Below are 19,081 nucleotides of genomic sequence, written 5' to 3'. Positions count from 1 at the left end.
CTTGCCAACAATGTAACAAATGCAATTACATGTTGATCTGAAGATGAAATACCCTGAATATGATGTGGAACTATTCCAAATAGAACAGTTAGTCTATGAGATAGATAGATAGATAGATAGATAGACAGATACTTTATTCATCCCCATGGGGAAATTCAACATTTTTTCCAATGTCCCATACACTTGTTTGTAGCAAAACTAATTACATACAATACTTAACTCAGTAAAAATATGATATGCATCTAAATCACTCTCTCAAAAAGCATTAATAATAGCTTTTAAAAAGTTCTTAAGTAGTTTACTTAAATACATTAAATACAATCAACCCTGGCACTTTAACATATCTTACTCCTGGCGGTTGAATTGTAAAGCCTAATGGCATTGGGGAGTATTGACCTCTTCATCCTGTCTGAGGAGCATTGCATCGATAGCAACCTGTCACTGAAACTGCTTCTCTGTCTCTGGATGGTGCTATGTAGAGGATGTTCAGGGTTTTCCATAATTGACCGTAGCCTACTCAGCGCCCTTCGCTCAGCTACCGATGTTATACTCTCCAGTACTTTGCCCACGACAGAGCCCGCCTTCCTTACCAGCTTATTAAGACGTGAGGCGTCCCTCTTCTTAATGCTGCCTCCCCAACACGCCACCACAAAGAAGAGGGCGCTCTCCACAACTGACCTATAGAACATCTTCAGCATCTCACTGCAGACATTGAATGATGCCAACCTTCTAAGGAAGTACAGTCGACTCTGTGCCTTCCTGCACAAGGCATCTGTGTTGGCAGTCCAGTCTAGCTTCTCATCTAACTGTACTCCCAGATACTTGTAGGTCTTAACCTGCTCCACACATTCTCCATTAATGATCACTGGCTCCATATGAGGCCTAGATCTCCTAAAGTCCACCACCATCTCCTTGGTCTTGGTGATATTGAGACGCAGGTAGTTTGAGTTGCACCATATCACAAAGTCCTGTATCAGTTTCCTATACTCCTCCTCCTGTCCATTCCTGACACACCCCACTATGGCTGTGTCGTCAGCGAACTTCTGCACATGGCAGGACTCCGAGTTACATTGGAAGTCTGATGTGTACAGGGTGAACAGGACCGGAGAGAGCACGGTCCCCTGCGGCGCTCCTGTGCTGCTGACCACCGTGTCAGACCTACAGTCTCCCAACCGCACATACTGAGGTCTATCTGTCAAGTAGTCCACTATCCAATCCACCATGTGAGAGTCTACTCCCATCTCCGTTAGTTTGTGCCTTAAGATCTTGGGCTGGATGGTGTTAAAGGCACTAGAGAAGTCCAGGAATGTAATCCTCACAGCACCACTGACCCCATCTAGGTGAGAGAGGGATTTGTGCAGTAAATACGTGATAGCATCCTCCACTCCCACCTTCTCCTTATACGCAAACTGAAGAGGATCTCGGGCGTGCCTGGTTTGTGGCCTCAGATTCTGTATTATCAGCCGCTCCATGGTCTTCATCACGTGCGACGTCAAGGCAACAGGTCTGAAGTCATTCAACTCCTTTGGTTGTGGTTTCTTCGGTACCGGGACAATACAAGATGTTTTCCACTGTCTGGGTACTCTTCTCTGCTCCAGGCTCATGTTGAAGATGCGCTGTAGTGGTTCTCCCAGCTCAGTCGCACAGGCCCAAAATTAATTTTCAAAGCTTTAGAGATTGTAGAAAATAAAGATTTCCAAAACAGTTTTAATGAAGAACATGACCAGGACATATGTGACAAAGTAGCTACTTCAGTTTTACATCTATCACAGTGATTATCTACACTAGGAAATATTTTAGATAGTCTCTCCTTTGTTAAATAATAACGACAGACAATTTTAAATTGAATTAAACAGTGATTGGCACATATAGAAGAACAATTTACGTTTTTTCAAAATTCAAACCCAATCTTCATTCACAAAGGTCATATTGAGTTCTCTCTCCCAATCTTGTTTAACCTTTAGTGATAGGTTCTCTTTTTGTAACAAAATTAAATTATAATTTCTACTAATGGAACCTTTCACTAAGGGATTCAATTTCAAAATGGTATTCAACAAATCTGATTCTTGTAAATATGGAAACTCAGGTAAATATTGTTGTAAAAAATGTCTAACCTGAAAATATTGCAAAAAATATGTATGAGGGAGAGAGTATTTATTAATTAACTCTTCAAAAATCATCAATCGACCATCACAGAATAAATCTGTAAAAAAAACGGATCCCTTTATTTTTCCATAGGAAAAAAATGGGGTCGATTATTAAGGTTTAAATGAAAAGTTTCGATATATAAAACTAGACAACTTAAATTGTTTAAAATTTAAAAAGTTATGAAACTGAATCCAAATCTGTAAAGATTGTTTAATAACTGGGTAAAACTTTAAATTTGGAATTTTAGAGAGCTGTAAAGGTAACGGAGCTCCTAATATTGAAGTTAAATAACATTGTTTAACAGCTTTTAATTCCAAATCAACCCAAAGTGATTTTTGGTTCTTATCGAGCCAGTATAACCAAAAACATAATTGTCTAATATTCACAGCCCAATAATACAGTCTTAAATTAGGAAGTGCAAGTCCACCATCTTTTTTGGGTTTTTGTAAATGATACTTGTTGATTCTTGGTCTCTTATTGTTCCAAATAAAGGAAGAAATAAGAGAGTCAATTTGATCAAAACATTTTTTAGTTAAAAAGATAGGTATATTTTGGAAAATATATAAAAATCTAGGTAAAAACATCATTTTAACAGCATGGATATGACGTATTAAAGAAAGAGTAAGTGGATTCCATCTAGAAAATAGTAATTTCATGGAGTCTACTAGAGGAACTATATTAGCTTTATAAAGATCTTTATATTTTTTAGTAATTATAGTACCTAAATATCTAAATGTATTAATAATTTTAAAAGGAATATCATTATATGTACTAACAGGAGCATTTAATGGAAATAATTCACTTTTATTCAAATTAAGTTTATATCCTGAAAATTTTCAAAAATCTCTAAGTGTTTCCAAAAGATTAGGAATTGATTCCTCAAGACTTGAAATAAAAATCAAAAGATCATCTGCATAAAGAGAAATCTTATGTATGGTTCCATTTATAGAAATACCATGAATGTTTTTGGCCTCCCATGATGTTATAGCTAAAGGTTCCAATACAAGATGAAATAATAAAGGGCTTAATGGACATCCCTGTCTAGTACCACGAGAAAGTGAAAAGAAAGAAGACCTGTAATTGTTAATAATGACTGTGGCAATAGGGTTCTTATAGATAATTTGAATCCATCTATTAAAATTATTACCAAAACCAAATTTTTCAAATACTTTGAACAGGTATGGTTACTCAACTCTATTGAATACCTTTTCTGCATCAAGAGAGATAACACATTGAGGTTGCTTAGATAATGGTGAATAAATAATGTTCATCAATCTCCGAACATTAGAGAAAGAGCCTTTAATAAAGCCCGTTTGATCCATAGAGATGATTTTAATTAAAATATTTTCCAAGTGGTTAGCCATTATTTTAGAGAGAATTTTTGCATCCACATTTAATAGCAAAATAGGTCTATATGATGAGCATTCAACAGGGTCTTTATCTTTTTTAAGAATTAAGGAAATAGATGCTTCATAAAAAGAAGGTAAATTACCCTTCTCAAAGGACTCATGAAATATTTCCAAAAGATACAGAGAAAGTAATCTTTCAAATTTTTTGAAAAATCCCACCAAATAACCATCAAGTCCGGGAGCTTTACCTGATTGCATTGATGAAATAGCTTTCTGAATTTTATGCTCGGTAATTGGAGTATCAAGCATCTGTTGATCTTCACCAGAAATTTGTAGAAATTTAATCTTATGTAAAAAAGCTTCCATTTTGGAGGAATCTGCAGAAAATTGAGATCTATAAAGATCAGAGTAAAAATCTTGAAAAGTATTATTAATATCCTCATAGTTACTTATTATATCTCCATTGTTTTTATGAATCTTTAAAAGTTGTCTTTTAGCTCTGACTGCTCTTAGTTGGGAAGCTAAGGGCTTATTATTTTATAGCCAGAAATATAAAACCATAATCAATTAAAAAAGAATTAATAAGTGATGCAGAACAGTTAGGAAGTTGATATTTGGATGATGACTTATCCATTAAAGGATTTAAGCAAGTATTAAAATCACCAGCCATTAATAACATATATTCATTTAAATCAGGTAGTAGAGCAAAAATGGCTTTAAAAAATGAGGAATCATCAACATTTAGTCCATAAATATTAACCAAAACCATTTTCTTATTACAAATTATTCCTTTAACAATTAAAAATCTACCATTAATATCAGCTATAATATCTTCCTGATTAAAAGGAATATTAGAATTGATAAAAATAAAGACACCTCTAGTTTTGCTCTGGGAATTTGCATGAAATAGAGGGCCCTTCCAAAATTAAAAAAATCGATTTTTATCACATAACCTGATATGCGTCTCTTGAACAAAAATTATATCAGGCTGGAATCAATTTATAACTTTAAATGTTTTCTTGAATGAAGTGATTCTAACCACGAACATTCCAAGTTAAAACATTTAACTGTTTTGATGTCATCATGAAACGTTGTATCTAAAAAAAGTAGATTGACGCATGTCAGGATAAAGTGATTGAAAATGGCGGAGATGAACAACAATAAAAATAATTAATGTGTGCTCTGGGATTCCATAATGGGGATAAAAAAAAGAAAAAAAAAACATCCAAACTACAAAGCCCAGAAACAAGTCGATGTCAATCGACGCAAGCCCCAAGAAAAGTATAGACGCAAATTCAACTCCACCTAGCTGAATAAACAAAATTTTAAAAAGTAATTTCTATCTCCCTCTACCGAGTACAAATCTCATTACAGTCAGCATATATCTCAGTATAATTAACTCAGAAGGAGAGTGTTTTTCTTGTAAAACCAAATTACCTTCAGTTTGCAAGTAACCTTTATAATATTACATAAGGGAAGAAAAACACATCCAAAACAATTTTTGAAATATTTGCACAAAAAAACAATCACCATTTTTAAATTGTCCAATCTGTCTTTAAAACACAGGGAAATCCAAATAATTACTTTAAAAAAATCTTCAATAAAGCCTACGGAATAAAAAAAGACAAATAATTCATTTAAATGCAGCAAAAAAAAGTTCTAGATGGTTCGAACTTAACTACAGCCTATCAACAGTTCTTGCACTATGTCTTCTAAGGTTAAAACCCTCCAAACCAGTCTTTTCCAAAAATAGAAATATATTTTAAAATAAAGACTTTCTGTGACCATCAAATCTTCCAATTTTATCAATCTTTACACCGCGAGACAGTCAAACTATTGTAAGTCATTCAACTTCAGGCTTCAAATTCGTCATCATTGAAATATTTGCACAGAAGAAAAAACAATCGCCATCTTTAAATTGTCCAGTCTTTCTTTAAAATGTAAGAAAAACCAGATAATGACTTAACAGAAACTTTACAAAAGCATACGGAAGAAAAAAAAACAGTTGGTACATTTAGATGCTACAGAAAAAAAAAGTCTAAATGATTCAGAATTATCTGCAGTCTTTCAACAGTTCTCCCGCTATATCTTCAGAGGTTAAACTCCCCCCCAACCAGACTTTTTCGGATAAAAATACATTTTAAGATAAAAACTTTTATAACCATCAGATCTTCCAATTTCTTCACTTTACACCACGAGACAATCAAACTATTATAAATCATTCAATCTTCAAACTTCAGATTCACCATCAGACTCGTCAGACAAAGAGTTAATAAAACGCAATGCTTCAGCTGGATCATGGAAAATACGAATTCCAGAATTTTTAATAATGATCCTTAATTTTGCTGGATACTGCAATATTGGAAAAAGCTTCTTTTCATAGGCTAGTTTCAAAGAATGACCAAAGGCAGCGTGTTGTTTTACAATTTTGCGTGGAAAACCTTAAAAGAAATGGACTTCTGAGCTTTGAAATGAAAATATTCTTTGTTTTCTTGCAAGCTTAATAATACGATCCTTATCTCTAAAATGGAGAAAATGTACAACTATATGCCTGTTTTTACCTTCATCCAAAGATTTTAAAACACTGGTTCTGTGAGCCGATTCAATCTCCGGGAGTTGCGGACAAACCTCTGGAAATAAAGACTGAAACATTTTAGCAAAATAATCCAGTGTGTCGGCAGATTCTGATTTTTCTTTTAATCCAACAATTTGAATATTATTCCGACGTGATCAAGCTTCCTAATCCACGATTCTTTTTTGAGCCTTTTCCAGGCGAGAAGAGAGATCAGCCGCATTTCGATTAACTTCTTTAAGATCGAGGCTCAAAGAGTCAATTTTTTCTTCAAATTTCACTTTTAGTTGTGTTATTTCAGTGCAGATACTGCTGATTCGAGATTCTAATCTCTTGACCCAAGGGGGTTCTTCTGCGTACTCGTCGGTCTTCTTAAATTTCCCATTAGACAGGTCCGGATTTCGTCTGGTGGTTTTCGAAGTAGCCATAACTATTGCTGTACAAATTCGACAGAATAAAGTTGAAATTTCAAAGTTTAAATCGGAAAAGGGAGAGATTAAAGGCGGACAGTAAGTAACTGAGTCTTACATGTCCGAAAGCGGGAGGCGGAGTTCAGCTTTTTCTTTACAACCCTTCTTAAATAAAAGCATAACCTTAGCCACCCAGCAATCCTGTGGTCAACAACTGGTGTCCTTCAATTCCTTGTCTTGCTTCTCGCAGTGTTCTGAGCAGGCCATGGAGATCTATTTAACTTTGTACATTTTCAGATGTCCAGAACTTTCTCTTTTGTAATCAGGATCATCCGTAAGCCATTCCCATCGACTGTTTCAAGTTCTGATGTTTTCTTCCACTGTAAAATCAGAAGAGAAATATTCATTAAGGACCTCACCCATCTCCTGTGACTCCACACACAAATGTCCACTTAGTTATTTAATTACTTTTTTTTCTAAATATACTGATAATTTTTCTTTTGGATTCTCTTAATCTTCTCTGCCTATACTTCACCAGCTGCCTGTACCTGACCTTTTCTTGACCAGAGCCTCAGTATCCCTCACCATCTTAGGTTCTCTGCTTCCACCAGCCTTGCCCTTTACTCTAACGGGAACATGCAAGCCTTGTACTCTTGTTATTTCACTTTTAAAAGCCTCTCACTTGCTGATCTTGTCCCTTTGCCTACAAACACCCTACTCCAATCAACATTTGCAAGTTCCTGTCTAATCTCTTCAAAAATTTTCCTTGCTCCAATTTAGAACTTTAACTTGTGGTCCAGATTTCTTTCTTTCCATTACTAATTTATAACTAATAGAACTATGATCACAGGTTTTAAAGTACTTCCACATTAACACCCCAGGCACTTGTCCTTCCCTATTTCTCAAGAGTAGACCAAACTTTGCTTTTTTCCCCTCTTAAGACCTTCTATAAATTGCCTGAGGAAACTTTCCTGAACATGCTTAACAAAGTCCACCCTATCTAAGCCCTTAGCACTATGGCAATCTCAGTCTATCTTGCTTCCAGCATGCTGCTGCCTGTCTTTAGCCACACATTTATGCACTATATCCTTCTATGCTTACACACACTAGTAAATGGCACTGGGAGTTATCCAGAGATTACCACACTTTAGGTCTTGCTTTTTAACCTATTTCCTAACTCTAATATTGACTCCACAGTCCTTCATCGATACAGCAATACAACACAGAAACAGGCCCTTTGACCGGTCTAGTCCATGCTGACCTGTATTTCTGCTTAGTACCGTTACCCACACCCGGACCATAATCTAATACGCTCCTATCATTCATGTACCTATCCTAACTTCCTTTATATATTGCAGTTGAACCCACAACCACCACTTCTACTGGCAGTTTGTTCCATACATCCTCTTTCACCCTATGATCTGTAATTCTAGTCTTGCTCAACCTTAGGGGAAAAAGTACATGCGTTTACCCCTCCATATCTCCATAAGATCTCCCCCCCCCCATTCTCTTACACTGCAGGGAATAAAGTCTAACCTATTCAACCTTTCCGTGTAACTCAGATCAAGTCCCAGCTATGTCCTTATATTTGTTTTCATTTTTCCACCCGTCATCCGTGCCAACGTGTGCGATGACTGCTGGCTGCTCACCCTCTCTTTCGTGAATGTTCTGCAACTGCTCAGAAAAAAAAACACCCTCAATCCTGGAGGCTTCAGGAGGGCAAGTTGTTATGCTGGAGTTCCTAAGCCACCATAAAATCTCCTATCTGCTCTCCCCAAATTGTGCTGCCCCATCCTGCCAATCAAATCTCCCACCACTGCAGTCCTGAGGTAGTTCACCTTTCCCTGCCGCGCCTCAGAGCCACTCTTGGTTTAAAGTACTTGGATACAGGGGCTGCTCCTTTTTTCTGAAGCGTTATTGATGCACCATCAATAACTCTCGGAGACTGGAAGTGAACGATAGGCTTTTTTTTAAACAGCGAAAAGGGAGCACGACATGTCTAAGACTGGGGGGAGGGGTGGAGGAAGCAGTGCCCCAATTGCCTTTATACAGGGGTCTGTAGGAGGAGCCACAGGAGCAGTCAGCAGAGGGGCGTGTCCAGACATAGTTTAGTTATACATAGTTTACCACAGTTATCCCTCCCCCATCAGTGTTCACAATAGTATTCTCGTTTTCAAGGTGAAAGGCCACGTGAGAATCCTGCACTACTTGCCTCGCCTCTCTACCTTTCTTGCTCGACTTGCAGCTAACTGCAGCCTGAACCTTAGGCATGACTTATTAAAACTGCAATGCTCCCTGGGTCGAGCTCCTGGACGCGCTCAGCCGGGTGTACTTTCCACAGACACTCGAAGATTCCCCGATCTCCCATATCATGCAGTCCTTCCCTCTGTGATTTAAGGTGTCAGATTCATTTGGTCAAATTCCTATTATTTTTTTAAAACAAAATATACTTTATTCCAAAATAAAATTATATACAATAACCATTCAAAGACTTTCAATTCTTTACAGTTGGTACCATTACTGTCTTTACATTTTCAAAGTTCTAATGTTTTGCCACCCACGTGGCACTTTATTCTTTCATATTTACATTCAGGGGGTATACCCCCAACCCCTCACACCTCAACTCCCACGGGAGAAGGACCCTAGACTGTGGTCCTTCCCCACCGGGCCCTTGCGGTGGCTGCACCGAGTTTGATTGCGTCCCTCAGCATTGTATTCCTGCAGCCGAGAATATGCCAGTCGGCAGCATTCCCCCACGGACATCTCCGTGTGCTGGTAGACCAAGTTTCGGGCCGACCAGAGAGCGTCTTTCACCGAGTTGATGATCTGCCAGCAGCACCGGATGTTGGTCTCGGTGTGGGTCCCCGGGAACAGCCCGTAGATCAGAGATTCCTATTATGTCTCTAATGAAGCAGTGTCTAGGAATTGACTAGTGTTGGAGTGAGGAGAATTTTGTGCAGGAAATGAGTTGTCCGAACGCACTTTAGTAATGGCCAATGAGCCGGGGGGGGGTGCAATTGAAAACAAATTTATGTTTATTAATGTAACTCCCCAGTACAGAGAAGTTATGCAAATTATATGGAGCTGAAGTATCATATTTTCACTCGAGCTACTGTTACCAAGTTCCGGCCCCTTTCAGAATCACGTCTTCCCTGTGGATGGGTGGTACTCGCCTCTACCAATCACAGATTCAGGGCTAGGATTTTTTTCGGCTTTACTACTAGCGAGTCCTCTGCCGTTTTCCTTGCGTGGGTCTGCCATAACGATGCAGAGGGTGACGCTGTCCTTAGCCTGGCCTCTGCTGCGAAGAAAGGCTTTCTGGGACTGGAGATCGTCTGCGGCCATGTCTAGCCTTCTCATTCAGCAGCCCAACTACGGCTGGCTGAAAGAACTGGGCCTGAAGGAAGACAACCTCGGCGTGTTCAACGGGAGCTGGGGCGGGAGAGGCGAGGTAAGCAGGGCAGCCAGCTTGCGCTGCGACGTGCACAAACCGACTGGCTCGGCTATTATTAGAAAGAGCACACGGCAGTCTCAGAACGACTAACTAGTTTGCTGATTTGGAACGGTATTTCTCTCCCGCTTTGTGCAATCTCCCACGAAACTTGAATAATGTGATTTATGGACCAACCCGCCGCCGCCTTCTCCAAAAATCCAATTAATAGAGCGAGTAAACAACATTTCGAAGCGCAAATTTTAGTTGACTTCAAATCAAGTTAGCTTTATATTAGTGGTGAGCTTTAGTTTGCAGCCAATTAATGTCTGCTGTCAACATGAGTGTTTTGTCTAAAAATCTTAATAGGATACTGTGCGATACTGTACCGATGTGTTGCTGTAAGTGTGAAAGTCAGCTAACCCTTGCGTTTAAACATTGCCAAATGCCATAAATGCTCAGATTAATGGTTAGAGTTACAGAATTCTTTGAATGTGTACCTGCTGGTAAAGTCAGTAACATTTTTGGTTTATGAATAGGAGAATGGAATCACTTAGAACTATTCGATGCTCATGGATAAAGCACATTAAAGTATAGGTTTGTCATTAAAATGTTAACATATCCATTATATTTACAGCATTCTCAACTTAGCAGTTACAAGTATACTTCAAACTAAAATACAATAATTCTTATTCAGGATTGATTGCAGACCCTCAGGCACTCACCTGGGGAGCCACTGCTCTCTGTTCAGGGACATCCAAGCATGACTGCAGCCTCAAGGAGGGGTAAGCGTTTGGTTGGGGCAGTGTTCTCCTTGGCCTGCAGCCTGGACTTGTGATGGCCAGTGTGAGCCAGAATCAGGGGCATCTGACAAGCAGGTCCCTTGATAGGCCTGGCCTCCTCCGTGCACTTGTCAGGGGAGTGCTGTGATGCAGTGGAAAAGAGGAGCAATCCCTTCATCTACTCGGAAAGGGGCCGCACCCTTACGTAATTGGACTCCTCCGTGCCCCACGCAGCCTTGGGAATCTGTGAATCAGCTTAACAACTATTGCCTGGCATTGCTCTGTGCAGCTGTCTTCACCCCAGACCTCTGATGTAAAGTGGGGGGAGGGGGGGCAGCGGAGGAGGAGAAAGGATTGCCTTGTAGAGAGACTTCCACTGGGGGACTGGGATACCCTGTCTGGTAGGCAGATGAGGCAAGGAAGTCCAGAAGCAGCCTCTACACAAAAAAATAAGCCTGTATGTGACATGAAATGAAACAGTGAACGTATCCGAGATACCCTCCTGTTAAGGACTGGCTCCTGAGGAGGGTTTTAAGATCTGGCTGGTGGCACGCAGTTCATTCCTATACCTTGTGGTTCGTCCCTTCATCTGATCTCCCTGGCAAGCCAGATCACCCCACTCTCCCTGGCAAGCCAGATCACCCCACTCTCCCCTGGCAAGCCAGATCACCCCACTCTCCCTGGCAAGCCAGATCACCCCACTCTCCCCTGGCAAGCCAGATCACCCCACTCTCTCCTGGCAAGCCAGATCACCCCACTCTCCCTGGCAAGCCAGATCACCCCACTCTCCCCTGGCAAGCCAGAGCACCCCACTCTCCCCTGGCAAGCCAGAGCACCCCACTCTCCCCTGGCAAGCCAGAGCACCCCACTCTCTCCTGGCAAGCCAGATCACCCCACTCTCCCCTGGCAAGCCAGAGCACCACTCTCCCCTGGCAAGCCAGATCACCCCACTCTCCCCTGGCAAGCCAGAGCACCCCACTCTCTCCTGGCAAGCCAGAGCACCCCACTCTCTCCTGGCAAGCCAGATCACCCCACTCTCCCCTGGCAAGCCAGAGCACCCCACTCTCCCCTGGCAAGCCAGAGCACCCCACTCTCCCTGGCAAGCCAGAGCACCCCACTCTCCCCTGGCAAGCCAGAGCACCACTCTCCCCTGGCAAGCCAGATGACCCCACTCTCCCCTGGCAAGCCAGAGCACCCCACTCTCCCCTGGCAAGCCAGAGCACCACTCTCCCCTGGCAAGGAGGTATTCGGACTGGAGACGACCACAGCCCAGACTCTGTAACGGTCCTCAAAAAGACAGGCAGCTCCTGCAGTGCAGTGCTGCAGATGCTTGCCACCAGAAGTTATCCTGAAGGCATTGCCAGGGAGAGAGAGAAAAAAATTATTGCCGTGCACACTCTCATGGAGGATATTGTTTGCTCTGTAGAGTACAAAGGCTTGGAATCTCCACCTGGGTGGGGATGCATACCAGTGACTTTATAATACCTCCATACTACTTGCATGTTGGTGAGATTTTTGGGTTTACTTTTATGTTAACTGCTATTCTATTCTTGCATACTGTAGTTACCAGCTCTATTTTCTTCCTTAGTCACCTTGCTGATTAGACTGGTTCTGGCTTGAAGGATTTGCTTGTCATCCATCTGACACGCCCTTTTTTGTTTCTTCCTATTTTCCATCTCCCTCATCAGTCAAGCATCCCTGGCTGTAGTTGTTGCCTTAACTTTCCCTCTTGTAGGATTGTGCTGAACTGGTAATATGTAACTAAACTATATCATTAAAGATCTCCCACTGATGATTTGTTAGATGTCTCTGTCAATCTTTGATTTGCTGTAAACTTAGTTAGGTCACTTCTCAGCTTATTGAAGTTAATAAGCTTGTTTTTACAATGTTCCTAATTCTCCTCAATTACTAATTTATAGTATGCAGATAATTTTTGCCGAAGTGCCCTTGTGCTGACCTTTTCTTTGACCAACCCCATTCCTGAATGACATTCCTGGCAATCCCTTCTTGCTAGTATGCAAAAAAAATCTACTAATCAAGGAAATTCTCCTAAAAAAGTTTCAGAAATTTCTCCCCCCCCATCTTTCTCTCCACTGTAACATGACCCCAGGCAATATCTGGTTAACTAAAGTACTCAAAATCACCACTTTGTACTTCTTGTACCTTATCTGCAATTCTGCAGATTTGTTTTTCTATTTCCCTCTCTTGCGGGTGTTTGGAATAAGCTGGGAAGTGGTCCTGCCCTTTTTACTTTTCGGCTCTAACCTAGTGGATGCTGTCCTTGTCCTTTTGCATAAATTCTTTCTTTTAACGTGACAATGTTTTTAACCAAACTCCCACCGCACTTCAGTTTTTTTCCCCTTTTTCTTGCATCCCTGAATACTGAGCTCCCCTGTCTTCTCCACTTTCAAGCCTTATTTCCACTACCTCACATTTCCATGGGGCTGTTTGTGTTTGTGGCCTACCAATATTAATTGCCCCATTTTGTGCTTACATGATAATTATGATCTTGTCTTTATGTTCCTCATGGTCCTGTTGATAGATTGTTACTTAATTCTCTATTATTATGTAGCCTTCATATATCTTATTCCTTTTTTCTACTTTTGCATGATCATCCCCATTCTTCTACCAATATAAGTTAAAGTTTCACAAACCCTGTTGATGAACCTTGAAGTTCTGCTTGCCCCTTATTGATTATGTACTTCTTGCCCCAGTTGGGTTGCAAAACCCTGTCGTGGTTTCTTGAAATAACCAGGAGACGCAGAAGATTCTTCGAGAAGTTTAAGCCTTTATTTGCAAACAAAAGCTGAGACAATTAATGAGCGAGTCACTAATTGTCCGCCGAACCCTAGTTCACAGTATTCTTTATAGTAATTTCTTATCTTAGTCGAATTAGCATACCCCGTCTCCTATCTCAGTTACATTATCATACCCGGTCCCCTATCTCAGTTACATTAGCATACCCTATCCGCTTGCAACGCTTATCACCAGCACATTAGCTTCTCCGTTCGCCACCAGTATTTCTGCTCAGTAGCCCATACTTGCTCTAGTCTACTCCTTGGAACACGTGTCCCCCTTCCTGGCTTTGACTGGTCCCCATACCATCACACCACTCCGCGATCCCGTCTACCACCGTTATCTCTACATTGCTTACTTTCACTGTTAGCTACATTCTCAAGGCATTGATTTGTTCAATAGTACAGAGACAATACAGAGATTTCATTCTCCTACTAAATTGGATACATACATAGCAAATAGCAAACACAAAGCTGGTTACATAGTTTTGGTTACACAGCAAACAATGCAACTTTATTCTCCAATAACCCCAAGGACCTACAGTCCTTGCTCCTATGCTATACCTCAAGCTATGCATTGATGCTACAATGCTCTTTATCAAGAGCAATCCTGTTTTAGATATCCTAAAACAACTGCATTTCAGTGCTTTACCTTGTGGCATTTGTTGTATATGAGTGGCATGGTTTGGAATTGGAATTGATTTATTATTGTCACATACACTGAGTTACCATGAATAAACATAGTTTTGCAAGCTGTTGTGTACTGTTCAGCTGGGTCTTTTAATGTACTGTAATAAACTACAACAACATTCAGTGTGTATCAAATTATAAGTCAATTTATTACTTGCAAGGGCAAGTCTATCTCCATACATTAAGTCGTTGGAAAGTAGCTTCAATCTTACCGCTCAAACCATTTTTATACATTTATAAAGTCCAGTAATTCATCAACTTCATGTCTTTGAGGTTGTTCCATCCCATAAATGCATTCCTTTCTTATCTACATCTGTTGCATCTGTCTTTAATGTCCATTTGTCCTATTTATGGCTTCTTCTAATACCCCCCCCCCCCGTGACACCTGTCTTCTCTGTTGTCAGAACACTCCCTTCCATTTACTCTGCTGTAAATCACATACACACTGCTATAAATGACACCTCCCACATGCAAGCCTTCCATCCAAATAAATCAACAAACCGGCAAAGCACTCTGGGATCACACGAGTTCCGTTTTGTCACATTACGTTGTACAAAAGTTAAATACTCATAAAGACTTCAAGGTTGCAGATACATTTACACAAAGCAATGCAGATTATATCAAAACATAAAGACATTGAGGTAGAACAATGTAAAAACAATAGCAGAATGCAGAAAATATTATCACAGTTACAGAGAGAGTACAGTGCAGGTAGGCAAGCAGGTGGAAGGGCCAAGACTTGGTAGATTATGAAGTCAAGAGTAGAGCCAGAGGAGCCAACACACTTGACAACTGTTATACAGGTTGAGTACCCCTTATCCAAAATGCTTGGGGCTGGAAGTGTTTTGGATTTTTTGATTTTTTTTTTGGGAATTTTTAAATATATAATGATATAGCTTGGGGATCGCCATTATTTCCAAATGAATTTATGTGCTACCAGTAAGCAGTCTTTGTCTTATATTGTTCATCACACGTATGCAGTTGACAGTAAAAATTATTACATACCATTAATATGCCAATGTGGTGTGTGCAGGGTAAAAAAGCACAGCAGCATCGGGAGAAAATTCCTGAATCAGCTGTTGAACAACAAGAAACTTTCAGTCTCCATCTACAATGCCATGTTTTGATTAAAAGGTTATAGTTCACCGTATTTGTATTTCACTTTTTTTTAAAGTTTCAAGTAAGATATAATAATAAGCGTTGTAGACTTGTTCTGGTTCTAGATTTTCATGTTCAGATGCTTTAAAAAAATTTAATGCCGTACCTTTTCTTAAATTTCTGCGACCTGCTTGCTGAATATTCACAATTTGTTGTGATAGATCTTTGCTTGTTTCATGATCAGCATACAGCTAAGCAGAATATGTTCACTCTGACACTGAGGATACATAACTAGGATCTTCATGCTTTGCTTTATGCAGTTTTTTTCTATTTTTCTTTAACTTCTGTTCATTACATATATGAGGTCACTTGTCAGAAATGTCTGTGGCGCGCAGAGACCTGTGCATCACCTGAGAACCTTCCCAGGGTTTTGTGGAATTTTCCATTTCTGACGTCATGTCAGCAATCAAGTATAATTAGGATTTCGGAGGTTTTTGGATTTTGAAATTTCAGATAAGGGGTACTCAACCTGTACCACCATCAAGAATGCTTACCTTGCCATCACACACCCAGTTTGGAAAGTCCGATCACCTGGCTTTACTTCTACTCCCAATTCACTGGCACAGTCTAAAGGCCATACCACGAGTGGTGAGGACAAAGAATGTATGGTCAAGGGAGGTGGAGGAGGGCTTTCAGGCCTGCTTTGCGTTGGTAGACTGGACAGTATTCAGGGATTCATCTTTGAGTCTGAATGAGTATGCCACAATTGTTACTGACTTTTCAAAGCCTGTGTAGATGAGTGTGTGCCTTTGAGAACATATTCAGACCAAAAGCCGTGGATGAACCAGGCGATTCATAGCCTGCTGAGAACTCAATCTATGGAATTCAAGACTGGTGATCCAGAACTATACAAGAAGTGTAGGTACAACCAATGGAAGGCAAAGTACTGGAGAGTTTAACATCGGTAGCTGAGCGAAGGGCGCTGAGTAGGCTACGGTCAATTATGGATAACTCTGAACATCCTCTACATAGCACCATCCAGAGACAGAGAAGCAGTTTCAGCGACAGGTTACTATCGATGCAATGCTCCTCAGACAGGATGAAGAGGTCAATACTCCCCAATGCCATTAGGCTTTACAATTCTACCGCCAGGACTTAAGAACTTTTTAAAAGCTATTATTAATGCTTTTGAGATAGTGATTTAGATGCATATCATATTTTTTACTGAGTTAAGTATTGTATGTAATTAGTTTTGCTACAACAAGTGTATGGGACATTGGAAAAAGTTGGAATTTCCCCATGGGGATGAATAAAGTATCTATCTATCTATCTATTTTAAGGGCAAAATATCAATTCTGATTGAGGTTAGACATGGAATCGTTTGCACACCATCTCTGGCAGGGTTTGAAGGCCGTTACTTCCTGCAAAGCAAAACATAATGAATGGCTGTGATGCTTTATCACTGAACCATTCCCACATATTGCGGACTCAGTTTCAAGGACTTTTCATCTCACTTTCTCAATATTCGTTGCTTAGTAATTTTTTTTCACTTTTTTTAATTGCACAGTTTTCTTTGCATATTGGTTGTTGTCCCATCTGGTAAAATTGCTGTCTCCTACACCAGGATGCTGTTTGCGATTTCAGCTCAGTGTTTAATAGGATCACCCCTCCAAAGCTGGTGGGTAAACTGGCCTCACGTGTCAACACCTCTGTCTGTAACTGAATCTTGTTTTCCTTGATAGAAAGACCACAGTCTGTCCGTGTTGGCAGCAACATCTCTAGCTTCTTCAAGCTAAGCACCAGCTTGGCCCCCCTGGGTATGCGTGCTCGGCTCGCTGCTGTTCACACTGCTGACACGTGATTGTACAGCTAGAACCATTTCAAATCAAATCAAGTTCGCTGATGACACAACAATGGTTGGCCTCATCAGCAATGATTATCAGACGGTGTGCAGGGTGGAGGTAGACTGGCTGGTAACATAACCTGAGTCTCAACATAGACAAGACTAAAGAGATAATTGTGGACTTTGGGAAGGTGCAGACTGGCCCCCCCTCACTGTACATAAGCAGTTCATCCATGGAGAGAGAACAAGATTCAGGGAGTGCGCATAACAGTCAGTCTCACCTTTTATTCAAGAAAATACAGCAGCATCTCCACTTCCTGAAGAGACTGAGGCCCCATTCTAACCAGTTTTTACAGAAGCACCACTGAATGTGTTGAACAGCTGCAACACAGTCTTGTACAGGAATGACAAGGCTTCTGACTGTAAGACCCTTCAAAGGATTGTGAAGAGGGGATCATTGGGTGGGGTTTTTCTTCCACCTATTTGAGATATTTATCAGGAGTGCTCCGTACACTGGGCCCTTAGCATTGCCGATGAACCCTCCCATCCATCCAACAAACTTTTTGCCCTGCCCCTCCCCTCCTCCCGACCATTGGGCAGGTGGCATCGTAGCATGATGGCGAGGATTGTTCAGATGGAAGACAGCTGCTGCTTCCATGCTGTGAGGCTACTGAACTCCCTGCCTGCACCCAGGTATCATCACATATGAAGTGTAATACTGTTTACTTTTTAAACTTGAGTTGTAAATGCACCTTCTTGTCTGTTAAATGATGTGTGGTGATATTACTTTGTGTTATGTACTGTGATGTGCACCTTAGTCCTGAGGAACGTTATTTCATTTGGCGGTAAACACCTGCATGGTTGAATGACAATAAACTTGAAATTGAAAGATGCATGAAAGCCTTTGCCTTTACTCCATCGTTATTTTTGTGCCTTTTTTTCTGAAATTGTTTCCAGCGAGTACATTAAAGGTGAAATGTATTTGGATTATGTTGATTCTGAGAGTGTAATGAAATGACTCTGCTTTACCACAGGTTGTCACTTCCTATTGTCCAGCAAATAATGAACCAATAGCCAGAGTAAGGCAGGTAATTACTTTTTATATATTTGGACTTGAAACTTATTTGATAACCTATTCCTATGCATTTGCTGGACAGTGATGACATCATTTTGTTCTTGGCTTTAACTTGTGTTATATTCTAGGCCACTTTGGAGGATTATGAAGAAACAGTACAAAAAGCGAAAGAAGCATGGGAAATTTGGGCGGACGTAAGTGTTCTGAACCAATACTTTGCAAGAAAAGTTTAACATAAAGTAGAAGAGGCCGTTTGTAATCTACGGCTCCATAGCTCTATGTATTAGTTTCTGACTGTCAATGTCCTGGGTATAAATATTATCCCTAAGCTTGGATAAGACATTTCCTGGTTTGATTTTTGTTAAAAAGATTCTTCAGTATAATCCTAAAATCCATCCTACATTCAATGCCAGTTCATCCAGAACTCTGTTTGCCTGCACTTATTTATTTCTTTCCCTAATTTGGATCCATGAGACAGGTCCTCCCCAGTTTCCATTCCTGCAGACTGATTGTACATTGATAATGGGGCCACAGAGAGCTCCCTGCAGCACCGCAGCAGCTGCTAACTCCGTACCACTGGTCTCTCAAGCGCTTGTTTATATGTATGGGCTGTGCATAAGTTGGGTGTTTGTAAATTGTCAACCTGAAATTATTAACCTGCTCAGTTGAGGAAAAACACCAGAGACACGAAATTACCTCTGAAACGGTTTTTATTTAGAGAGGAGTTCGCAGCCCCACGCACTTCGGGCGTAAGGCAGCCAACTCCCAATTTGTCGGTTTACGAAGGTCATACTTATACCCAAAAGCAGGGTACTACATTCGCAAATATGGTTACCGATTCGAATTCATCGATTGATTGGCTATTGCATAGCTAAGCATGCGAAATACT

At 40.5% G+C, this 19,081-nt stretch overlaps 1 protein-coding gene across 1 annotated transcript in view; it reads left to right on the top strand.

The window, feature by feature from the left end:
• The first annotated feature begins 9,744 nt into the window (after nucleotides 1-9,744).
• The window catches only part of aldh7a1 (aldehyde dehydrogenase 7 family, member A1), a 54,276-nt gene continuing 44,939 nt past the window's right edge, over nucleotides 9,745-19,081 (top strand). The window contains exons 1-3 of the mRNA XM_073069664.1: nucleotides 9,745-9,930; nucleotides 18,152-18,205; nucleotides 18,321-18,386. Of these exons, the coding sequence (XP_072925765.1) occupies nucleotides 9,745-9,930; nucleotides 18,152-18,205; nucleotides 18,321-18,386 (306 nt within the window). The remainder of the gene's footprint in view (nucleotides 9,931-18,151; nucleotides 18,206-18,320; nucleotides 18,387-19,081) is intronic.

This window comes from Hemitrygon akajei, chromosome 2, assembly GCF_048418815.1.
Source record: "Hemitrygon akajei chromosome 2, sHemAka1.3, whole genome shotgun sequence".
Taxonomy (NCBI): Eukaryota; Metazoa; Chordata; class Chondrichthyes; order Myliobatiformes; family Dasyatidae; genus Hemitrygon; species Hemitrygon akajei.
This window is presented reverse-complemented; position numbering and strand designations above follow the sequence as displayed.